At 34.8% G+C, this 27,293-nt stretch overlaps 1 protein-coding gene across 1 annotated transcript; it reads right to left on the minus strand.

Annotated features, from left to right (window-relative positions):
- On the minus strand, window positions 1-22,884 carry LOC145693738 (uncharacterized). The gene is made up of 2 exons (XM_081770037.1): window positions 22,726-22,884; window positions 1-525 (listed from the first exon to the last, which is right to left on the minus strand). Exons 1-2 carry the CDS (start codon window positions 22,735-22,737, stop codon window positions 208-210), a joined length of 330 nt encoding a protein of 109 aa, XP_081626163.1. The 5' UTR covers window positions 22,738-22,884; the 3' UTR covers window positions 1-207.
- Between the last annotated feature and the right edge of the window lie 4,409 nt (window positions 22,885-27,293).

Genomic DNA, 27,293 nt, shown 5'->3' on the forward strand with positions numbered 1-27,293 from the left:
TTATAAATAATCTATTTTATTGCACTGCATATTATTTTTAAATAGTATGTTTACAAATAATGTACAAAATATGGGCACATGTTAAAAAACAGTTAAAAAGATGACATCAAATCGATGAGTTATGAAACTGAACTTATTGAATGCACGATGGTTAAGTCGTAATGAAGTCATGATCTTTGTACTGCCACTTGCTTTCATGTAATAGTATTAATGATATCCGTGGTACCCGTAACCGCCATAGCTGTAAGGGCGATATCCATAACCACTGTATGGGCGATAGCCATAGCCTCCATAGCCTCCGTAACTGTATGGACGGTATCCATAGCCTCCACTGTATCCATAGCTGTATGGGCGGTAGCCGTAACCACCTCCGTAGTAGGATGGGCGATATCTATATCCGTAGCCGCCATAACCATAGGAAGGTCTACTATAGCCGTAGCCTCCGTAGCCGTAAGAGCCATCATAGCCTCCGTAGTAGCCAGCCTCTGCAGCAATCACCAGGACTGCTAAGATGACAAGGGCAATCTGCAACGATAAAAAAAAAAAAAAAGGTCTGTTAGTATTAGAATTTTCATTAATTTGCACTAAGGCAATAGTGTCTTATTAAACTATTATGTTTTAAAACAGAAACGAGATATTATTCACAAGTAATGATTATTGAGGTCCAAAGAGATTTACTAACATAAGAAACGTTTCTGATAAAGTTTAAATGGAAAACATTAGTGAATACTGTAGCATTGATTTGAAAATGACAAATCGCATCAAAAGAAGCTGTACGATTTTAGGTCCTTTATACTGGAAAATAAAAGCATGAAAATTTAAAAAGGTGTTTTGACAGATTCTTTAAATAGATACATTTGGACCAACTGTATTAACCAAGTAAAATTTTATAAGATCTAACTCGTCGATCTTATAAAATTAGTGAATATTAATTCTGCTATTCTTTACTAGCTGAAATACTCGTTATTCGCACGAGACGAACAGGTTTTTGGAAAAAATTGGAACACTCTTTTATCTTAGGATACACATTTAAATAAAAGCATAACGATAAAAATCCGTATCATCAACCCTTCAAGCTCCATCCCTCAATTCTTCTCACCGCCATGTGGATGGGGGTTATATTTGGACTTAAACGGCAACGGGAATCACTATTTATCTAAGCGACTTCAAATCCTATGGATTGGACACTAATATTGCTCATTTTCGATAATTTTTACATGTCAACCAGTTTCTACCCCTATCCCTCACCCCAATATCAATAGGGAATGAATTTGGACTTAAATGGCATAGGAAGTGTCACTATTCACCGACCTCAGTGTTAGCGACACCAAAAACTATAGATTTGGCACCAATATCAGTCGTTTTTGATTATTTTTACGTGACCCCATTCGCAAAATCCTAGGGCTGCTAGCGGTGTCTTTCCAGATTGTAAGTCAAATATGTATCCAGTTTGGAAAGTTGCTGCAGGCATTCCAGAGTTTATAGGAACATGCACACATTTATACATAATATAGATATAAAATGCCCCCTTACGTCCTCCTTAAAATAAAAAGTTTCGAAAACGTTGGGTTACTTTTAATGAGAAGTTTGTATATTGAGTTTGATGTTCCCAGCTTGTGAGGTTCTTTAAATACTAAATTTTTTGCGTAAATTATAACTCCCGCATCTCCTTAACATGTAAATTTTAATAAAAGTAACACGATGAAAATTCAGTTCGAGGTAGGAGACAACCATATTCAGAAATTCACTTCAATCGGTTGAGTCGTTTTTACGAAATTCGATGACAAGATCCACTTCACTTTTATATAATAGATCAGCATTTCCTAATCTTTCTGAAGTCGAGGACTACGGAATAAACACTAAATATGTAATTTATGACAATATACTACTGTTATAAATGGAGATATTCGAACAAAATACTATCATACCAGGTTAGATGTAATATTATGAATTTAACATTCATTTAATGGGATGGATGACTCACTTTTCAGCCTAGATTGTATTTTTGTTGTTTCTTTTATCTTTTGCTATTCTAACCTTCTCAACTGGCTCAAACTTACATAAAGTACTTTCTGTGTTCGATTTCTGATGGAAGAATACATAATAATAATAATAATAATAATAATAATAATAATAATAATAATAATAATAATAATAATAATAATAATATCGCAATCATTCACTTTCTCTAATCACCCGTCTATTTTAGTCTAAAGCGCATAACCATGGGAAGTTAAATTTTAAAAAATCGATTATTTTTTCCTAGGTAATGTATATTAAAAATATTCCCAAGTATGGACAACATGACAAGATGAGGCGAAGTTTAATAAGAATAAAATGTACCGTGGAGTCTCAGGACTTCACAGACTACAGACTAGTAAAAAAATGTAATAGATTATATAAAGACTTATTTTAATAGATGAAAATTTGAACATTTTAACAGCGTAACATAATTCTGCTTAATTGACTCAACACATTACATATTATATTAATTTTCGTCTTTTAACCATTTTATCTTTTATTATGTTGATAGGTACGGTGACTCACAGGTAGAGTTCTTACTTCTAGAGCGTGGGGTCCCTGGTTCGAACCTCGTCCAAGTAAGCTTGTGGTTGACAACATTGTGTCCGCTGGTTTCCTCGGAGTACTCCCGTTTCCTCCCAGTTACTCTCTAATAATTGTTCCATCATCATTCACTTGCCTTAATCATCCGTCTTCCTTAGCCTAACGGATATAATCATGAGACGTTAAACTGAAAGATTTCGTTTTTTATAAATATTTATTTATTGTGTTAAGTTAATGTAATGATGTACTCTGATACCACACGATGTGCAGTAATTACAAACTGTTAGAGGCAATAAAATAAAGATTATTATTCCTATTAAATATTAAACAGAATAGTGCAACATCATAATCAAAGATGTTCTCCACAAATAATGAAAGACAAATTTTGCATTTCATTCTCACTAAATCAATCCTGGAATCTAATTTCTTACTGCGTATGAATGTTTTGTGAGGAGAATTGAGTAAGTCCTGCGTACATTCTATTGCACAATTGGCACCAGAGTTACCTTCTCATTCCATAAATGTTTCCTTTTGCCAAAAATAACATGAAACAAATAGATCAACAATCTATGTACAGTTCCTTTGGAAAAATAATTCCACGTGTAAATTAATGGGCTTTAAAAACGAAGTATGGCGCAAGTATATAACCATTAATGATTATATAGTACTAATGTCTTGATACCAGTTACTGTACTACGTAAAATGTGACGACTCGCTTTGATTTTTGCAGCAAATTTTAAGAAGTCCGAAGAGCAGAAATCGGTAACATAAAAATATCCTTCAAACACAATGGTCACAGTTTTAATAATAATTGTCAATATATTAAAATCGCCATTTATACAACAAATATATTGAAATTCAAAGGATATTTCATATATACAAAAGTATCTGACGGGAAATATACATTGTACTGTACGTATCTTAGGAAATGTAAACCATCCTTTTCTCAGTAGAAAGCTTGGGCTCCATTTGGAAGATGGCAGATGATTATGTTTCAGTTATGGGGAATGATAATGAAATCTTATAATTATATGATAAGGAATTATAATAACAGTTATTAAAATTGATTTCAGTGATCAGATTACGATCCATTTCAATTTGTACATGTGCCGTCACACTAAGCAAGTCAGTCGGAAAGAGTCCAAACGAAAGGAATTGTAAGTACTCATTATTTGTTTTCATTTAACCATCCTAAAATGGAAAGGGAAATTGATTTCTATTTCAGTTAAAACATGAGTTCCTTTTATAAAATGTATTTATGATACCCATTTTTACATTCTCTCTCTCTTCCTGCAGTACAATGTTTTGCTAGTTAATAAATCTTACTATCATCAGAACTACAGTTGTATCTTTTGGTATATGTTTAAGTAATTTTCAGTGGTCGAATTGGGCTGGCACGAGCCAGTATGCCAAACCAGAAGTAAATTAAAATGTCAAAAGTCATACTAGTTGTAAAAATTTGAAATAATCTCTACTGTTATATATTAAAGTAATGCATAAATGTACACTAGTTCGTATTTGATACTCTACTAAGCAGGCCCGCAACTAGGGTTTCTCTCACCCGGGGCAAACACACAATTCGGCGCCCCCCCCCCCCAGGTTTAGTCGAAAAGTATCACTTATGGGGCGTTTACACTTAGTCGATTTGCGTTCGATTCAGTTGAATTGACGTCACTTTCAGCTTAATCGACCGTGTAAACGGGACTTCAATTTAATCGCTTGTTGATCGAAGGCGACTAATCGACTGGCAACTGAATTGAAAGACGTTCTATTTTCTGTGGTTGAAATAATTGAACACATCCATCGATCTAATTCGGCCTAGTTGCTTCGATTTAGTGGCAAATGCAGCGAGTCGATTTAGTCGTGCGACTAAATCGACCAAGTGTAAACGCCCCATTACTTATGGATTGCAACTGTAAATAACATTCTTAATTAAACCAGTTATATCGATTTTTAAGTACTTTAATCAAACTTACTTTAACCACAAAAATATATTACATTCGTTATGTGCTCACAAGTTTTAAGAATAATTTTGAACATACATTTTGTTTTAATGTTGTATGAAGAAATCAAAACAAAATGAACTAGAAAATATCTAGTACATCATAAAGTTATAATTGAAATAACATTTAGTTCTAATAAACTCAAAAATAATTTTGTACATAAGCTTTCATTTAAAAATATAAAAACAATACAAAATAAACTTGAAAATATCTGGTATATTCAAGGTGACCAGACGTCCCGTTTTAGCCGGGACAGTTCCTTATTTTCAACCGTTGTCCCGTTTTTTTCTGATTCTCAAACGGGACGCTTAAATGTCCCGTTTTTAAGCAAACATGACCCAGGTGTCCCGTAAATATTATTCAAAATATAAATGGTCAATGCTTATTCCACACTCTTCCGTACCAACACTCATTGGGAAGGTTCAGCCGTGCCTAGAACTTCTGAATATTCAAATGAGAATTGAGTTTTCTGTGGTTCAAGTGGAAATTAAGTAGTTATTCTGAGTGTTGAAGTAGTTCGCTGTGTCATCATTCTTACTTGTGTATTTTGTAAATTGAAAACACTGCTGAGTCCCAAAATGCAATGTGGAAGTCACCCCCCCCCCTCCCGTCGCCGATTCGTATGCGTCCCGTTTTTGAAAGTAAAAGTTCTGGTCACCTTGGGTATATTATAAATAGAGCAACCCAAAAGCATAAAAAGCATAATAGCAATTTAGACATATGGTTGGTACCTTGAACAAGGGTGTGGTTGTCTAAGGGTCCAGAAGAAACTAATTTTAAATAATAACAAAGCATAATTTTAGAAAATAAAGCATAATTTAAAATATATAGCATAATTCTTGGAAATTCTATTTAACTGCAAGTTTAACATATACTATATTAATATTTTTTAAAAAATATTTACAATGCAAAATCATTGAGAACATAATAATGCAACAATGAAAAGCTTATTTTTATTTCTGTAAATTTTTTGGTGTAATCCTTTGATGTGGAGAAAAGAAGAAAAGAAAAGAAGAAAACTTTCCATCAACAATGAAGCACACAAGAACTCCACACTATGTTGTTATGTGTACCTCTCGAACTTGAGCACTTTCAGTACTTTTTGTGCACCTTTCTGTATACTTTCTCTTTCTGTATATATGCACCTCTAAGGTGCACACAAGTGATAGAAAAAACTGATTCGAGCAAAGCATATCTTTACAGTGCATTAACTAGAAAAATATGAAAGAAATTGCTTCATAAAATATTAATAAATAGATCAAGATATTTAGATTATTTAATGTATAGTAAATATTATACATTATACGCGATTAATGTAAAACAATGATTGAAATTAACAATAAACCATAATAAAGCATAAGTTGGACTCATAGATAACAATTCAAAATGCCTCGGAAAGCTCTCAAGCAAAACTAATAGATAAAACTTCATACAGCCTTCACTCGCAAAATCCCTTGGTAGGCGTACAAGAAACAATTAAATACACCGAGGCGTGTAACTTATCTTTTCCGCCACAAAACTGCCCTCTAGTTTAAAAACATTACAGCAATTGCGTAACATTACAGAGGGCGCGTCTAAGCTAAACTCTTCAACCACCAGCAAGCAACAAAAATCGGTAACTTTTCGCCCCCGCCCCTATTGATAACAGCGTTTTAAACTTCAGAGTTCTCAATGGAATTATAAAGCTTCTTCGTGGCTAAGCGGTTAGCGTACGCGCCTTTGGCGTGGGAGACCCGGGTTCGATTCCTGGCGGGAGCTCATGTGGTTCGGATTCCACGTTAATCAGTAGGTCCACGTCTCATTTAGCCTTGCTGCTGAAAGGGACGTTAAACTCAAAATCAACTCAACTCAATGGAATTATACAGACAAACAGCTCCTTGTGGTAGGAAAAGGAAAGAGGGGCGGATTCTCTATGGTCGCCCAAGGGAACAAATGCATGCAATATTAGGTTTTTAATGTATGACATTACACCTATTTAGATGAGACTCTCTCTCTCTCTCTCTCTCTAAAAGAGGTCCCATGGAAAAGGCCAAGTAAACTTTTGATTTCTTTTAACATCTAGAATAAGTTCTTCAAGGCAAAGGGTGCGATTTTTAAAACAATTGATATACTATCTTCTTTCTGGCGCCCCCTCCAACCACGCGCCCGGGGCACGTGCCCCCTCTGCCCCCCTCTAGTTGCGGCCCTGCTACTAAGTGGAGTGGCCCCGCGTTGCATAGTCGCTAGCGCTCTTTTTCTTTGACGCGAGCGGCCCCGGGTTTGATTTCCGGCGATGACTCTCGATCAAAAAAGTGTAAAAGCTTTTTTTAGGCTAGCCATTCTGAGTGAGGTTTTCATGGGTTTTCACCATCGGGAAAGGTGGGATGGTACCTAATTCTGGGTTGGTGTCTAACATATAGGTCCCAGACCACTTCCTTCCTTCCCTTTCCTCGGATAGTATGATTGCCGAAGGACATCATCCTTCATACGTGATGGGCTAACCTGGCCATAGATGCCGAAAGACCAGAAATCTAATTCCTAATCCTAATCTGATAAGTGGATTGAATAAATAATGTAGGTTTTATTTGGATTGGATTTGAGTTTAGCGTCCCGTTCAGCAGCGAGACTATACGATACGTAGACTTAAAGTTTAACGTGGGATCCGAACCTATAAGCCTCGGCTGGGAATCGATCCCGAATCTATCTCCACCGCTATCCACATAGCCACGAGGGAGTTTGATGTAAGTTTTAATGAATAGTACCTACACGCACACTGTGTAATTCCGCTTTTATTTTCTCTTTTCTTTCTACGATTCTAATATACTGGTAGTAATTTATTTTCAATTCGACCACTGGTAACTTTCCTTTCTCGTGCTGACAAGTGAATTTTGAGCTGCTTTCTTCCCAACTCACGCTAGGAGCATAGTACAAAAGAGCCCAATACTGGAAGAGCTGAATTTTGATTTTTAAAAAAAGCAAAAGAAAAGAAACAAATATTAATACAAGAGATGCACGGTATTTTCTGAGTTGACACAACGGAAATATTGCAAATCTAAGAAATCATAAGAACAATAGTAGTCAGCTCCAATAAGGAATTATGCATTAGACTTACTGTTAGGGAGACTTGCTCTTTGTTCCCAAACAAAGGAGTTTTTCTTATCATCGTAACTATAATTATTCAATTAGTGACGCATATTAGAGTTTAGATTACAAAGAAAAAAACTCCTTTATTGATACATTTACTCTGTGTCCGTGTGTCTGTCCGGCAGACACAAAATCTCAAGAACTACATTATGGATCACCATTATTTTTGCCCAGGATGTACATGGCCAAAAAATAGGAATCAAATTCATTGATGGAAGTGATGTATTCACCGGAATTGGTAAAAACAGCCATTTTCAACTTTAACGTTGATCACTATATATAAAAACGGTTATGGATAGAAGAAAAACTTGTTTTCTGCGTCCTATTTAACGTGCAAAGAATATATTCCATCTCCTTTGTAATATCTCTACTAAAACCGAAAATAAGAGAAATCCACAACCACTTCCGGTTTCAATATTAGTTGAGAAAATATTACGCCATTGGTAAACCTTACATATAATAAAAAAAAGGTTCCCATGGCAATTCTAAAGTTTTTAAGTAGAAATATTGAGAATGAGGAGAAACTGGAGACAGTGTACAATTTAAATTTGTACTGACGGCTGCAGTCTCCTCTTAAGTACATCATAGTTTTTTTTCATGGGGAATGTCGAGCACGGAGAAATACTGAGAATTGTTGACGTTAATACGGCCGCAGTAGAAATCCACCAAGCAACTACTGACATGTTTCCTTCAAAAATAATCTCTTACTAACTTCTTTTTGTATTGTTATTATTAATATTTTTATTTGTTTATTCTCAGCGGCCATTAGCTTCTCAAGCTATATCTGGAAATTAGATGCATAAATACATATAAATTAAAGAAATTTTATATGACTCTCGAATTCTCTATTACTTTCGACCAACGTAAAAGTATAATGAAATGAAGTTTCTAGTTTTACATTCACGTTTTTACCTTTTAGGGCAAAGGAAACGAACGATTAACAAAAGTGAATGATTATGAAATGGAAGAATCCCGAGAAAACTCATGAGCACGATGTTGTCCACCACGTACGTGGCTTGGGATAGAGCCACTAGCAGGGACTTCTCGTATAAGAGGTGAGCGCTCTACCACTAAGCCACTGTTGCTCCCAGAACTGTAACATTACCACATTTTAAAAAGAGTGCTAACTTAACTCTCATAACTTGAGTATAGTTTCCGTATATCGAAACACATACGCAAAGTCTGCATAAAACAAAGAAAGTATTATGTTCTTTGAAAGTTGTCTGATTCATACCAAGTAATCCTTCGATCCGCAAACTCAGTCTACGCAATACAATGTCCAGTCCATACTGCCGTTACTCATCTTGGCCATTAAGACTTATGTTTGTAAGCTAATAGGTATTTCCCCTCCCCTAGTATTTTACGTACATTGCGACATCTTTTGTCTCTTATCCCCTCTTCCACGTAACGGGAATATATGTATTTTCATCAATATTGCACTCAATAATTTCCACGTATATTGCTGCCTACACAGTTCGCGTGAAATGGGACTTCCGAAACAGCTAGCACACGCAAACAAGTATGTTTCAAAGCCACATCACGAATATATAGAGGGCAAAATTCCATCAAAAAGCATGCTTCTTCTTCATGTCACGCCACTGTCCCATTAAGTCAGTTATCATTGAACGTGTCTCTCTAAAAATATATACATACTGAATACATAAAAAGATTAAAACTTCTTTGTATTAATACATAAAGGCCACTGCTTCTATCTGCCCTTAAAGGCACCACTAGAACGTACCACGATAATAATAATAATAATAATAATAATAATAATAATAATAATAATAATAATAATAATAATAATAATAATAATAATAATAATAATAATAATAATAATAATAATAACGCTCAGAAAGGATTCAGCATAGCTAGAAAGTTAATCGTTTATTTACTCACGATTTATGAAGGAGTTAGAGCGACCCATGCATAAAAGAATAAATATTTAAATGTTTCCTAGAAACAAAGCAGATTTTTTCACATACTCGTAATTTGAGTATTTAAATACAAATATATATGTAATAAAGTATTTTTCCTTCCCTGATAAATTTACAACTTAAATAGATTGTAATATACGACAATAGTTTTAGCAGATAACATTAATTTTAAAGAAAGAGCTTAATACGAAAAATTTCTTCTTTCAAACAGGTTTAATGTGTAAATACAGAACTTTCAAACTCATTTTATAATTTTTGGAAAATTAAGGAAATGTGATCTGTTCACGAAAATAAACAAAACGAAACAAACAAATCTAAACTAGCTTACCTGCTGAATTATTAGCTTTAGAATGTGTCCAAATACAAACTACCAAAATGGTAATGGATGAATACGAATTCTATTATTGGAAGCTGTGTATGAAATTTTAGACAAAACTACGTATCGACTACTCCATATTAACTAAACGAGAGCGGTGCGGAATGAATTTTCTCATATTGGTTCTATATTTGTTGGCTAAATTTTTCGATATTTCCTATTTGCTTTCCCTCAATCCACAGTTTTCCCTTTGTCCTGAATAGAACACTGTTGGTAACTTTGCCGTCCCTATAAATTACCCAATTTTCATGTATTATTCCGTTCGATTTTTTTAAGGTTTCGTAATGAGATTTATATGGGTTTGAAATTAATCAGGGACACAGGGATGAATTTACTTACTTAAGATCCCCTTAAATGCAGAATTCTGACAAGAATATTGTCAGACTAATAATACCATATCTCACAATTAATTTTATAGCAAATCTCTTTTGTTTCTCCATTACGCGTGTTGCTTAACTCACAAGACATAAGTGTGTTGCTTAGACCGCAAAGGTAAAATGGATTTTTAGAAATAACCCTTTAAAAAAAAACTCACAGAAGCTACCAAAATATCAGATTACCACTTCATATTTATTACAGAGTTTAAAAGCAGAGAGAAGGAGAAACTGACTAACGAAATTCTATTTTGTTTCAGCGATTATTTGTCCTGAAAGAAAATTAAATCTTTTAGTTTAACATCCCACGAATATGCCCTTTAGACTAAAGGAGATGGATGATTAAGGCAAGTGAATGATGGTGAAAGAATCAGTGTAATGACAGTGTGGGAGGAAACGGTAGTACCCCTAGAGAACCCACGGACACGATGTTGTTCACCATAAACTTACTTGGCCGGGATCGAAACATGGATTCAACACACCAAAGGTAAGCGCTCTGCCAATGAGTCATCATACTCCTCATTGTCCCGGAAGAGTAAGATATTTTGTCATAAGATGTAAACGGTTGAAGTGAGTGTTCAGAAGAACGATCACTAAAATTCTTGTTTTCTCACGGATATCCTCATTTTTTATCCACCATCCGCACAGGGACTTAAAAATATATTCGTAAAAACCTATTGAGATGCGGATATTCTCATCTGCAGAGATGTTTAGCTATAGTGTTTTTTAATCCAATTATCGTGAAACATTGTATGTGTTTTCTTTGAGGATTAAGAATTATTTCTATTGCTTGGGGTTGAATTTGATAAGAGAAATGTGCTGGAACTTCCTGCTTAATCAAATCTTTTATTACCAGTAGTGCCATGCACAGGATAAGCAAGTGGAAGAATATTTACTAACTTCAGTGGTATTCGAAACTTTGCTCTTCCTTGATTGATTTCAGCTTACTGAAAACGTAAGCCATGTTTCATGAAAATCGGACAATTTTCACGAAATTTATCAGAGAAATGTTGCTTTCAAGATGAAAGTAAAATTATCTACCTTATTCTTGACTGATTTCAACCCTAACCCTCAGTGATGCAATACTAGGATTTTTGGTAGGTATATGCTTGACCAGTTTCAAAATTATAGTACACCCACCCATATATACTCGTTCTTTTGTATATGCGAAATGAGTACACACTGGACTATAAAAAGTATTAGGTGGCTATACGTCATACATTCTCGTATATTCCGTATTACTTTCCTGAAAGCTATGAGGGTAATTGAAAACCCTCCAAGATAATATTCGCCAAGTTTATGTATGTATATATTTATTTATTTCCTTTATCAAAATCGAATGTTTTTTGCGCAAGCTGTTATGAATTGTTTTGAATCTCATTATGTACGTACAAGGACTTCCATGTTGGAATTGTTTTTGACAACTTACTTTTGATCGATTTCAACCTCAGGTAATAGGCTGCAGTTAGAGAAACCTCAAAGTTTGTCAAAAATGCCAACTTCTATCAAAATCTGATGGAAAAGTTATCAGGAAGAAACAGACAATAAATGTATATTAAGTCGACTGCTGGAAGCTCTCTTCAATTAACTAATTTAATATCAATAATTATCGCTTTAATATTAACGGTGAGCTTTCTCGCGACTATATGGTTAACATACGCGCCTTCGGTACGGGAGACCAGGGTTCGATAGTCGGTGTAGTTCATTGGTTTGGATCTCATGTTAAGCTATAGGCTCACATCAGATGTAGGCCTGGTGCTGAAAAGGGATGTGGAAACCAACCAACCGATCAATATCAACTTTATTTCTTGTGTTATCCTTGATTTAAGTTTACATTGTAAATACAGTGCATTTGTCAGTGATTCATTGTTAAGTTGCTGAAAAATCTTAATAAATAAAAGATGGTTTAAACAATTTTTGGCCATCGACTTCTCTTTAAAAAAAAAAAAAAGAAAAAAGAAAAAGAAAGAAAGAAATTCCTATACTCTTATACATAAGGTGAGGTACATCAAAGAAATATGAATTTTCTTTGGCTGTTTAAAGCCTTTATTTGAATTCCTTAATGTACAGCTGTGAACAGTTGGAGCAATATTTTGGATAGGGTGAGGGAGGTGACCAGAGTTTTATAAATATGACTTTATATGACCATTAGCTTACAATTCTCGGCATCATACTTAGTTGAATTAAGTATAAGTAGCCAACATCGATTTAGGTTTGGTGGCGGCTGTAACCAGTATACTCTGCCCTATTGGGATAGTGGCTTCACCTAGGTTTGTTAAACAAATGAACCAGAAATTCAGGACCTATTATTGAGCGGAATATCCACATACATTCATATACAAAACACACATGTTTTGTGATAATCATATGTTGAAGAAAAACTAATCAATATTGCTAGATATTACGCCAGTAAAAGCTTCACTCACATATTCGTGTTTCATCCAATTTCTAGTCACGCAGGTTTGTTTTGTCCATTACATATTTGACGAATCGTTGGTTAATTCTTAAGCTACAGTACAGTATCGACGTTTCACTTTAATGTTAGACATTCTGAAAAGTTGGTTTGTTGATTCTACTCTGTATGAATTATACTAATCGTTACACAATGTTATACTGTACTAATATTAAAATTTAAGTTATAATTAGACACCACTTTATTCATTATCCTAATCAGTATAGGAAGATGAACTTACACCTCACATTTGATTTTATATTTATTGTAGGTTGGATGTTAACAAGTTAATCGTTTACAGTTTTTATCAGAGAAATAGAGTACTGGTACGACGATTAAGTGAGTAGCTTCCTGTCACAATGTTTGGCCTCTCGGAAGAAATAATAATAATAATAATAATAATAATAATAATAATAATAATAATAATAATAATAATAATAATAATAATAATAATAATAATAATAATAATAATAATAATAATAATAATATACTTCAATAAGAACAAAAAATATCTTACCTCAGAGTCATCAAATTAACTCTCTCTTATTCACATTAAATTAATATCAAGTTCAGACGAACTTTTCGACAATTGAAAATTGGACAGCCATTAAATACATGCCGAATGTTCAATACTCATCAGATTGAGATGATAGAAACGTGATTTTTGGCAGGCAATTTATCAACTAGTTCTCTAAAAATGGCGTTCTCAAATAGCATTTGTCACAAATATCAAGACGAACATTGCCTTAGTAACTATCATAATTGGATATTGTTCATTGATTATTTGATCAGAATTAGTAATTTTAGTATAACAACAAAGATAACTTTTCTGAACCAAATAGTACAGTGAGATATTAATATTGACCTAGCTTCTAGATTTGTATTTCAGCAAAACTAGAAAATAATCTGACATATGGTCTGCCGTTTGTTCGATGTGAATTATTTCTTAAAATTTGTTATGTTGAATTTTGGAAAGAGGTGCTGTTGCCTGCTCTGAAACTGAACGTGATGGATAGCAATATCAATACTTGCACACAGCGGTGCAAATTTGTCCTCAACATTGGGGGGAGACCATTCCCATAATCTCTTTCTCTCTCTCTCTCTCTCTCTTTTTTAAGCGATGTTCAAAATATTTATGAAGATGAAAAAGAATGCAGTGAAGGATCAGGGGAGCAGAGTTGTCTTCCACATTGGGAGGCGGACTTGAGGCTTATTTTGGGGGGACAACAATTTCATCTCACTTTCCTTTTTAGCAATCAGACACAAATAATCACATGTATCCCCAAGAAACACATTTCAAATCGGATTACTGGGGGGACAGTCCCCCTAGTTACAAGATTAGAGGGGACATGTCCCCCTCATTCCCCCAGGATTTGCGCCAGGGCCTGCAAAGTTTGAAGCTAAGAAAACTGCAGCCCTGGGGAATATTAACTTATACTGGTCTGCAATATTCCTCGCTAGTGAGGGGACCATTGTAGTCTCAGGTTGGTCAGTCAGTCTATAAACAGCCTTTGCAAATAAGTGAGACTGAGGAGTAGATTACCAGCATCGGGAATTGAAGAGAAATGAAATCTTCAATTTAACGTCCAATGATTAAACCGTATAGGCTAAAGGAGATGAATGATTAATGAAAGCAAATGATTATCAAATAATTGGTAGAATAGAAAGTGTGAGGAGCAGGAAGAACCCCGAGAAAACTCTTGGTATGTGATATTGTCCATTACAAGTTCACGTGGCTTGGCATCGAATTGGGGATCTTCTCATGAAAGGTGAGCACTCTATCATAAGTCTTTGTGGATCCAGTAGTAGTAATAGTTGTTATTGTAGTAGAAGAAGAAATGCAAGACTAATTTTCTTAGAACATACCACAAGACATGAGAGTACGAAGTTAATAATCAACCAGAAGTAATTTATTGATATAAAAAATAACAGATAAATAATTAAACAATCAAAATTAAATTATCGAACCACAACTGTAAGTTTCAGATATCGTAGCTCAGTTGCGATGTGTTATTTGATTGATGCCCAAATCAGATGAGCATGTGATAGGAACATCGTCTCCGTGAATTCTCAAGAGAATATGTTTCTCCAATTTCATTACTATATCAATTCTTCTCTTCCAGAATGTCTCAATTTGAATTTGTAAAAAAAAAAAAAAAAAAATCCACTAGTAATTGTGTGTTCTCCATACTGCCCTTTCATAAGCCCTGCTGAATAATACATTGCCTCCTGCCCTGTCTGGGTACCCCAGCCTGTTTGCTATGTCTACAGGGTTTTTGATGTTAGACACCTGAACTCAGTCCATCCCTGTGTTGTGTTACTGAGGTGCGTTTCCCACCAAATGTCCAAATGGACATTTCCCTCGCACTAACCTAATTGCACCCTCAATAAGTTAAATTTAAATTTATTTTACCTAGTTTTAGTACTAATTTTTAGCATATAGTTTTTATTAGTTTAAGGAATAACTCTCTTTAGGAAATAACTTTAAAACCAAATGGGTCCAATATCCTAAAAACAGAACACCTAGCGTTATATTGGTTCATTGCAATAATCATTGTTATTCTCTGTAAAACATGAAATGTGGAGTTACGTGTATATTGCAATGTGTAGTTATATATTCTTCACAAGCCTAGAGTAAATTACACTCAAGCACAGGATCCTTTTAGGTGCGGGGCCCAATTTGCAGCGATCGGTCCAATCCATTTAAGTCTGACCCTGCCCTTCAAATATTCGTGCACTTTGTAATTACCAAAGGAAATAACAAAGTAGGAGGTTGTGTAACATTTTACAACTAGTTTGTTCGGTGGCACAGTGAGTAATTTAAACTGCTCATAGTCACAAAGACAACATAATCATATAAGCAGAATTATGTAAAATGCTACAAAAGTCTATTGCATTAAAAGGTTTTGGTTTTGGTTGATTAGGTTCTTAGTAGATGCAGAAATATTACCTTGATTGAGAAGATGCTTTACTGCAGTTTATAATCAGTTTGCGTTAGCAAACTCATCTAAACTAATTTGACAAATTTATTATATAATGCACACAATACTTTTTTAAATCGTCATTATTTTATTACGTCATTATCTTCCTTTGCATTTTGATCGGTATAGCTTATCCAAATGCTACAGAAAATATTTTATTTTTTAAAGAAACAAAAGTGACAAGGATAGTAGTGGTCTTATTGCTGTAAATAACGAGAATTGTCAAGTTCAATTTGTAACTAATTAAAATGGAAGAAAAGAATAAAAATGACCTTTAACTTTAAAGTTGCATTCATTCAGAATTACAAGTAATCTTTTAAATTATTCGAACACCCTAGACCTGATGTCTACAACGCAATAGATACTGCGGAGCACATTAACAATTTCAATGACGTCCGCAGGACACCAAACTATATCTCTGTAGAATTGTTTTTAGTCGGGTTCCCATACTGGGCACGGTGGGTTAGTGGAAGAGTCTTCATCTCTTATATGAAGATCTTTCGTTCGATTCCCGACCTCACAAGCTTGTTGTGGACAACATAGAGTCCGTGAGTTCTCTCAAGGTTCTCCCATTTCCTTCCACACTCTCAGTCCACCAAAGAAGATGGGAACTTAATGAAGGTTAATAATTACGAAAGAAGAAAAACATTTCATAATGATTGATTCTATTAATCACTCGACTTCTTTAGCTTAAAAGGGCACAATCGTGAGACGTTAAATTAAAATTAAAATTTTCATTTTTTTTTTTCAATTGGGTTTTGTGTCAAGTTGTTAATTTTAAAAAAAAATGTGGTCAACGACGAGTTCTGCGGACTACCTGTGGCCTACGGGCCATACGTTGAAACCCTCTGCCTTAGACATTAGTTCTAGGGCTCCAAAACGTTTCAGATTTGCTCTTTTGCAGAAAGCTTTTTTCAGTCTTGATATGATTTTTTTTTTTTTTTTTTTTTGCGTAATAGTACATTCTTCGTGTGTGATATTTTAAAAAGTATTCTATTGTATTTTTAAAAAAGAATTAAATTAAAATATTCCTTTCTATAGGCAATTTGAAAATATAATGCTAGTTCTATTTTCTTCTGTAATATAATAGTTCCATATACCCATGCTTATTTTGACCTGAAGAAAAAACGAAAATATTAAATACAAAGTACAATGGTGAATGTGTATTTCTCAAAACCTACTCCTGCCTCGGTCGAGGTCTTCTCATCGACAGTATATGAGAAAGCGCCCCGGTTTCTGGTGTCAGGAAACTGAACAACCTATGTATGATTTCAGATTACAGTATACTTTCTCCATTCTAGTAACAAGTTCTAAGACAGTTTATGATCCAATGCTATCGATGTTCATTGAATTCATATCTATTACGTGCGTGATCCTAGATTCGATTCCCGTTGATTTGTACTTGACTCGGATACAAACCCGAAGAGTGAGTGATTCTATTTTGATTTGATTTTGAGTTTAGCATCCCTTTCAGCTGCAAGGCTATATGAGACATGAATCTAAGTCTAACTTGGGATTCAGGACACATGAGCTCCCGCTGGGTATCGAATCGGGTCTTCCATGCTAAAGGCGCGTACGCTAAACGCTTAGCCACGAGGAAACTCCGAATAGTGATTTCGAGTCCCACTTTAAACAGTACACCTTTCCTTATACAGCCTTGGCGCTAGGGATGCGCACGAGATAAGATTTGTGGCTGTCTCGTCTCGAAAATGTGCTGTAAAAGTGATGTCTCGACTCGAAAAATGTATGTTTTTCTATTGGAAGAGCCGTGTCTCGACTCGAATTTTGTCAGGAAAATCCTGTCTCGACTCGTCTCGTGCGCATCCCTACTTGGCGCCGAAAATAAACATCGAATCCCAAGCAAAGAATCAATTATTTACTCGATTTGAAATAAAAAAGAAAACTAATATTCTTTCATTATCAACATAACCTGACAACTAAATAACTTGGGGAACATTTATTCTTTTCCAGATAATTTTGTATTTCTGGTATTATTAACTTACAGGCTGTTGATTTTTCTTTCCACAAAAGTTAGCAGTTTTGTTCATGACTTTGTAACCATTTCTCTACTTGTTAACATAAATTGTACATCATTAAATCTCTTTAGTCTCTGCGGAAGTCGGCGGCATAATGTTGAGACGTTTAACTGACGATAAAAGCAGCATTAAACCTGAATAAAATTATATCTGGTTGTCCTGAAATGTCTTAAGTGTAACCTTACCATTTGTTTCCATTGTAAATGACACCTCGGAATTAGCTTTTATTACACTGCGTATACTTTCGCGTGAAAATATCTTCCTGAGAACTTTCAGTGATGAACTAAACGTGTGACTACAAAAAAGTGGGTGGTTCAATGAAAGAAAAATTGTCCTTTAATTGATCAAACCTTTTCTTGTTCGCACCATTATCCGTTTCCTCAACTCGTTTCGCATATTTCACGGCATAATTACGTTTTTGTTTCCAGTCTCATGATTAACGTTAGCGAAATTAGTTTTCCTCACATGTTTTGGAAAAAAAAAGTGAAGAGCTATTTAATTTTTGTTTTGTAAAACTACTTATTAAAAAATGCGGTTGCAATTGTACTTTATTTTCTGCATGGAAATGGCAATTATTTATACTGTATACACACTGTACTACACATGCAATACAAAATTAGCACAAATGGAGAGGAAATCAGGTCGTTTTCATTTACAACTTATTCTGCTTAAATTACTATGTTGTTTATGGCAAAATTTCCGTCTTTACAAGTGTGAAAATTACTTGTGTGTGTGGTTATTGTTTAAAGCCAGCCAAACTTTCTTTAAAACCAGCTCTATACCGACATTTTGGAGACAATTTCGATTTTAATTTCCTTAACCCCGTTTGCTGGATAAACTCTGTAGATCTAGAAGACACTTGAAGTTTCAGCAACGTTCCCATGAAGTTTCAAGGTTAGTGGGTGTGCTTGCGTGCCGACGTTTGTAGGTTTAAGTACTGCTGGAAGTTCAATGTCTCGAATAAAATCAGAGTAGTGGTTCAGATTCCATGTTAGTGGTAAAACTTACTCTTCATGACTTTGGCATTGTTTAACGTTATAAAAGATTACCACTATCTGAAGTATTATCTTTCGTAAATGTGATTTATTGAAAGAAAAAAAGGTACCGCGTAATAGCTTTAAACACAAAAATGCAAACTGGAACTTTATATAATTTATTTATTTATATGTTTAATTTAACCATATGTAGTAAATGATTAACATGTATTTTCTATGTCTTGGTGTCCATAATTCCAGGTTCGACTCGCGGGGAGTGCACAGAATTTTCAGTACCGGTACTGAATTATTAATTTGAGTCTATTAGGGAGTAACTCAATAAGTAGGTGACTGGAAACACGCTGTGTGGTCTTCGTAGCTATAGCTCTATGAACTTAGTCATGCATCTTGTAATATTGTTTCCTAAATGTACAATGAAATGCCAGATATAATCGGTAGGCCTATAGGTCATTTTAAACTGGAAATACTAATAATAGAATACGGAAAATTAGACCTCATTCCATTTAGAGCTTTTATCCCGATCACTATGTGATTAAGACCAGGAAAACCCGAGTTAGATTGATGACCATACCATCTTTTGTTTATGCATATGAACCGTCTCTGCAGCTTCCATGCCACAATCATAGAATATTCAACTAGTTTTCTTTCTTTCTTTTCTTTTTTTTATTTTTTTTTTACCTAGGAGATCTTATTCTGTTTCTATTCCTTACATGTTTTGATTCTGCTTTTACTTTCTATTGCAATTGATAAATTGCTTGTACAGTAAAATTATCAACTTCATATTTTTCTTATTCATACTGACATTTCTATGCTCTAATTACACAAATAGAAACTAAATTTATAATATGTAGAGATAATTATTCTTTAGACAGCTTGGTATTGTAGTTTTCATCTGTAAATTTTTAATTACTCATAAATTGAAGAGTCCGAATCTACAATGAATAAAAGGTGCTGTTACATTTCAAATCTTTCAGTTTAACGTTCTATGATTAAGTCCTTTAGGCTGAGGGAGACGATGATTTAGGCAAGTGAATGATGATGGAAGAATTGGTAGAATGAAATGTGGGAGAAAACGGGAGTACCCCCCAAAAAAAACTCAGTGACACGATGTTGTCCACAAAAACGTACTTGCCCGGGGATTGTACCAGAGACCCCACGCACCAGAAGTAAGCACTCTACCAATGGGCCACCGTGCGCCTTGTATTTCAAATTTATACTGTGTCATAATAGAATTTCCGCCACTTTCCTTTGGATTGGTTGATTTTCGCCTAACTGAAGGAGCTCTAGTGCTGAACCAGGGCAAGAAATATAACCTTAATTTTCGAAGGATAAGATAAACTCCAAGAAAACAATTAATTAGAGTTTAACTTCTCCTTTTATCATGAGGGCGATATGGTACAGGACCTACTGTTTCAAGTGTAATGCGAACCACTATTTGAGCGACAAGAACCTCCACCGGGAATCAACCACAAGATCACAAACACAGCAAGCACGTGTGTTTGCCACTTGGTTACGAAGGGACTAAATTCAATGTTCCTTCTTCTTTTCTCAAAAGATTAAAAGCGAGTATATGTTTTAATAGTGGGTGTGAAGAAGAATGGTGAAAATTTACTGGTTGAACTAGAACATTAATAAGGAAGTGCTACGAATAGTAAGATATACAATGTAGGTGATATTAAAAGAAGAAAAGAAACTGGTTAGGGCATTGTTTGAGAAGGAATCCTAAGAACATGATAGAAAGTATGGGGAAGGAAAACCAGGGAGAAAAAGAAAAATATTACATTTGGAGAAGATACTAAACCAAACTTATTTAATTTCACTTATTATAAAACAGTGACTTTACTAACCTACCTATTTAAATACATATACTATGTTGCAGCATATTTCAAACTTAATTTCTTTTTCAAGTGGGAACCCCTTTTATAGACCTAAAAGTCTAACAAGGAAAGGATTCCGAGACAGGGTTTTATGTAGAAATGCCAATCCCAGACAAATAGGAAAAGTCGGAGAGAAAGAAGAAGGAACGAAGGATAGATATTTTCTGTCAAACAAAAGGGTTTATTACATTTGAGTAGAATAATGACCTAGAATATATGAAGTACTATCCAAGAAAGCGACAACAGTTTCAGTCATATTGTTTGCAGCTAATATCCTATGTTGTAGTGTCATAGTTATAAACTTATTCTGAGCCTCTTCTCCAAATTTCAATAATTTCTCTTGTCTTGCAGGCAGGATTAGCAAATGACTTCTTTTACCGGACCATTTTTCTTTTTCTTTCTTTTCTTTCTTTTATTTTAGAATAAGATAAGAATTCTGGAGGATTTTCTCCTACAATGAAATTGCTCAAGTTTTCTAATAATTCGAGAAAAATAGAAAGTTAAATTAATAGCTCCATCTCTATTCTTGCAAATATTAGGAATTACAACATATTATAGGAAAGGTTGGGATAATATCTACCCTATGTCTCAGGTTAGAGGCTAAATCCACATTAGCCTAATGTTTTTAAAGGAAAGTTAAAAATCTCAACTGCTGAGTAGCCCCCAACATTTCACACACTTAGTTTATTTAGAATTTATCTCTTTAGTATCCAGATTGTGTGATACGGACTCTCAGCTCAGGGTGGCAATTAAATGAAAAAAGAGGAAGAATTTGCAGGAATATCTTAAATATTTACTCTTCCCGAACACCGTCTCTTTCGTGCTCCCTAGGAGATGGGAGATTTGCAAATTGTTTCATGAATGATGTCGAAATGAAATTAAAATTAGGTAAAACCTAAAAGAAGTACCATTGGTAATTGCTATAATTCATAACAGGCGAAAAGAAGGCGACAACACTTGTCTCGACTCTTAGTATTCAAATGGCTAACGTGAATGTGTTTTCTGAACAGCGGCGTCGATTTCTGTATATGTTTTGGGAGAACTCATTCAGATATAGTGTTTCATTGTCATACATCCAAAGAAAGCTTCGAGCAAATATATTCAGATTCTGGGATGGGCAAACAAACTTTAGAGGTTGGCTCCCAGGATCGGTACCCGTGTTTCTGAATAATAAAAATTATTATTATTTTTAAAACATCTTTTTGCCCTTGCATGCAGTATAAAAGCTATTTATTCAATAGATTCTCGTTACTGTACAGTCCTGGAATTGCTTCGTTGTTTTATGAATTACAGTAAACAAATGCCGAGTTTTGTAACTGGTATTGTCGATGATTATTTTTCTCCCTTATATCAGCAAATATTGACTTGAATTATTTTAATGAAACGAAACTAAAGAAATTTCTGGTGGCTTAGTGACTACTATTGTCGCTTTTGGTGTGGCATAGCCGGTTCGATCCACAGTGAGTGAGCATGCGGTTCAAATACCACGTAAAATTATAAGTACATGGCTTACATAATCTTGATACTGAAAAGGGCGTAAATTTAAAAAAAAAACTCTTTAACTTTATGATATAACTCTAAACAGACAAATTAAATTAGAATATCTCCATGATTTTGAAGCACAAGGGCGTTCCCCGCTGATTTAGTGGCTATCGTGTGCGTCTTTGGTGCACAGAGTCCCAAGATTGATCCTTAGTGGGAGACAGACATAGAACGCATTACGGTAGTTCGAATTTCACCTTAAACTGTAAGTCCACATCTCATATAGCTTGATGCATAGAAAAGACGCTAAACTACAGCGGAGAACTGCAACAAGATATAACATAAATACTCCTAAATAAAAACAAAAAATCAAAAAATCAAAAAATCTACGATGTAGTAAAAACAGAAACTAGAAATTAAGTATTTATGCGTAGATATTGTGATATACGCAACGGAATAATACAATCACATCACTTTTCACTTTTTCTTTCTTTTTCTGTCGGAAAAGCGTTCACTTCACTTACCAGAGTACGCATTCTGCTGGTGCCTTAGTCCACTGTTCAAATCAACCGGGTGGAAACAAACAATAATGTAACTGGGACGAATTTAAACTGACTGTCTTACTTATAACCCTGAACCTCAAATACTTTCTCTGTGCATCTCCCCTCCATACCCCGTTCCGGCTTTTCCGCCAGTGTGCCTTCAACCCTTGATTTACCACGCATCATTTCCCCCCGCTCTCTTTCCTGTTGGATTCCTTGGAGTAAAAGCCACTCCTACTTCACATGGGAGCGGAACCTTGTTTCTTTTTCTCTTAAGTAGTCAAATTATAATCAGTCATTTAAAATGAGCTCGTACTAAGGAAAAACCCCAAATATAAGAGAGAGAGAGAAAAAAGTTGTAACCTCAGACATGCGCAGTACCAAAAGAAAGTAAAAGTGAACCGGTTACATCAAAAGTTGTTTGCCAGAAACCTCAGCATATGAATGTGATGCCATATACTGAAAGTTGAGAGACAAGGTTTACTGTATTGCGGAGGTGTTCCTTCGTTATTCTTTAGGTCAAATATTACACAAACTCGCCTTCGTTATTACATACTTCGGGGTGTGTCGCACGATAGGAAAATATAGTAAGAGGATTTGGTGGCTTTGACATCTGTTTATGTTCTTTTAATATCTCTGAAAACAAGAGAGACAAAAAGCATAATTATTATCTTGTGGCTTGGAATTTTTGACACTTTGATTGATTGCTATCTGAAAGATTGTTGTTAAATAGAGGTATTTGCATCTTTTATAATTTAATATTTCGTAATAAAAGAACTGCTGGCTCCGAGGAGTCTAGTTGAGTGCTCTAGTTGTAGACTGTGCGAAACGTTTAGGTGCGATTACAGATCCAAAAGTAGGTTAGAAACCAAACTTAGCAACTTTAGTCTTGGATAAAATAGGACATCTATGCCTTGTTTATTGCCTGGAAATTAATCTACTAAAAGCATTATGATCTTCAACTTGTGAACTTTTCGTTGCTAACACGTCAATAATATCTCTGGTAGAATGTTGGGAAGGACAATGGACAATAAATCTATTATTATCTTAAACGAAAAGTACTCTTTCGTCAATAAAAATTACAATATCCATAATTTTAGTAACTGTCTGGTGTATATTTAAAGTTCATATTTAAATTTGGCATAGTAAATCATATTGGAACTTGACCTTATGACATAATATCCATATTGTACTTTTTTTTACTTTTCTATACATTTGACAGGTGATTGAGTATCTTTATGTACACTTTCACCTACTTATTCGAATAACTGCTCGGCAATAAATTTGAAAAAGCTTTATCACTTATCATATCAGTTTGTATTATACCCGTTTCCATCATTTACGCTACTGGTTTGATTGACCATCTACAATATCGATGTTAGGGGCAAGAATCGTAATCCGAGACAGGAGGCAACTATTCCAGAAATGCTCATATTCTCTTATTCATCTCATTTAGTACTACAAAACTAAGTGAAAACATCCCGTACCCATAAATCTCTTTTTCAATTGTCATTAAATTTCTCATCTTTACCTCTAATTTTTTTCTGTGTTCTTAAACTTCATATTTCACATTTTTATTCCAATTTTCTCTGTTTCCATTTTACTATTTCAGAAATGTTGCCATCCTTTTGTTCTTCTTGTCAAACGGGTTAATGCATCACTTGATTAGGATTAGGATTAGGAATTAGATTTTTTAGCATTCAGCATCTATGATCATGTTAGCCCGTTACGTATGAGAGATTACGTTCCTTAGCTATTACATTATCCGGGGAAAGGGAAGGAAGGAAGCGGCCTGGGACCTGCATCGTAAGTACCATCCCGATACTTGCCTGCTGTGAATGAGGAAAACTTCACTCAGGATGTCTGGCCTGGAAAAGCTTTTACACTTTCTCAACCGGGAATCGAACCTGGGACCGTTCGCACCAAAGACGAGAGCGTTAGCGACTACACTACACGAGTGGCAAATGAGTCACTTGAGTCAAACAGTGATTTGAGTTCTGTGACAACTTACGTGCAAAAAGTGAAAATGTACTGTGATATCGTGTCATATGATATGTGTACTTGTACTTCAAATTTTTAATCTAATAAACTTTGTGTTTTATGTGACTATTGGAAATATACAAAGAAGAATGTTGACTTCCGCTGAAACAATTTGAAATGGTAAGCATTTACTATACTTAAGTTTTATTAATACAAATTTAGGCTTGTAACAATGAAATGAAATTTGTAATTAAATGGCCATCCACTGTTCTACGGCAATATCACTCTTTTATATAAGAAAAGTTTATATAAAGCAAAGACATTTTTGTTTCTTTCGTGGCATCCAACTACATATTTAAGTGGAGATCTTCTTACAAGAGTTTGACCAGGGTTAGTTTCCTGAACATACATTGAACTTATCCACAGAAAATAACACCCACCTGTCCAACCTGTTCTTTGGTATTCCTCCCTCAGTATGCATCTCTGCTTTCAAGGTTATCTTAACATGTGAATAGCCCCGGGCGGTGTCATTCGGGCTTCTTGTTTAATAAAAATATATTCTTATTTTCTAAAATTCATAAAAAATATATATATATATATAGAGAGAGAGAGAGAAATAAAGAATGAATGCAAATGTACTAATAGAAGAATTTCACACCTCAGATTTGAGTTCATTAAAGATATGTATAATTTGTAAAGCCTCTAGCTAAAAGTATTCATTTTCTTAACGCATTGAAGTCCAAGTTTGAACTAGGTTTGAACGGCAGCGGTAACATTACAAATATTTATGTTCAAATTAATTTCTTGTTTGTTAAGATATTCTTCAAAAACCTACTTTCAGAATATAATAATTACCTATAGTTATTAGATTGATGTCAAAAATGATTTAAAATATGGCAATAATAATAATAATAATAATAATAATAATAATAATAATAATAATAATAATAATAATAATAATAATAATAATAATAATAATAACACTCAGACCCGACTGGTAAACATGTAGACACCTGGATCTCAAAACAGGAGAGGATCCAGAATTTACGTGAGAGGGAGGCGCAAATCTGGGAATAAATTAGAGATATTTCGATATTTTCCCGTTATATCCGTCAGTTTTCTCTCTATGATGTTAAGTTCAACTGGATATTAAAATTCAAGTTCCAGTATTCCCAAAATTGTATATTTGAGGAACTTATTTTTTAAAAGGAACATTCTTTAAGATACGCTCTGTCGCATTATGCAACAGAGTTTATGCAAATGCTAACGCTTTTGGTAGAATATCACAATGTAACGTTAGACGTTTCTACCACAAGGCAAAATATCCATTTCGTTCATACTCATTTTTTCACTTTTATGTAGAATTAGCAATTGTGGAATAGGATTTAACAAAAAGTAATTGTAACATTGTAATGTAATTTGTATTTGGCTTTATACACAGAAGAACACCTGTTACATATCTTCAATGTAATCGCCTTCCATCTCTATCACCTTCTGTCACACATGTGGATAGCGTCGTACTCTATTACAGGGCGGCTATTTGAAGCGATCGCAACGCGTTTTTATTGCTCATGCGTACGCTTGGAATATGCTGACCATGTATTTAAATGTGGATGGCTAATCACAAACGCGAAAGCAATAAAAAACGCGGAGAAAACGTCAGCTCAAGCGTATTTGGTGCGTTTCGGAACAATAGACCGCCTGCTGCTTAAAATATGTCAAAAGCAAGGAAAAAAGGAAAGACGTGTTGCCAGGCAAGGGGATTTTAGCAAGAAACAGCTGCTTTGAAGATGCTTTGTGCAGAGTACTGCAACTCTGGTATTATAGACCTGGATTCGGCAGGAAAGACCTGGAAACCCTGACTGGCTCACAGTATGATTTATAACTCTGGTAAAAGTAAAGTTACCAAATAGCCACCTTGGTCGCGTTCACTCTAGGAGTAACGCTTCGAAAACGCATTCTCAAATAACCACGTGTGCCAATCTTTGTTGGTGTATTGCAGGAACTGCTATACGCCACGGAAGATGGTTTCTTTTGTGTTGTAGCTTCCCGCGAAGCGATTCCTTCATTTTGGGAAAAAGATCGTCACGAAATCCCTGAAAACATTGTGCACTATACCACTTGCAACTTCAATCTTCATCTACTCACGTTATTCTTTTTTTCGAAACGTTGTTATAGCACTTCCATTTTCCGCCTGTATTTTACGACACTGCTGCTTTTGACTGAATAACACAGAGACGTTGCCACTCGCCACACATCATCGCCGCACATTTCCTTTCCTTATCAGCCATGAAGATTTTAAGAAAGAATTAAATGTTTACTGGCGACGTAATTTTAGTAAATCTGCTCCGGCTATCAGCCAGGTGAATGTATTGATATCCGACGTTTCGAATGCAGACGTTTCATTAATCTTCAGACAATCCCTGATTATGGATGCAATGTCTGCATTCCAAACGTTGGATGTCAATACATTCACTTGGCTGATAGCCCGAGAAGATTTACTAAAATATGAAAATCTTGTAGTGCTGAGATATAGCTCTCTGACGTGAGAACAATGTTACCACTACTTT

This window comes from Thermobia domestica, chromosome 1, assembly GCF_964235325.1.
Source record: "Thermobia domestica chromosome 1, izTheDome1.hap1.1, whole genome shotgun sequence".
Taxonomy (NCBI): Eukaryota; Metazoa; Arthropoda; class Insecta; order Zygentoma; family Lepismatidae; genus Thermobia; species Thermobia domestica.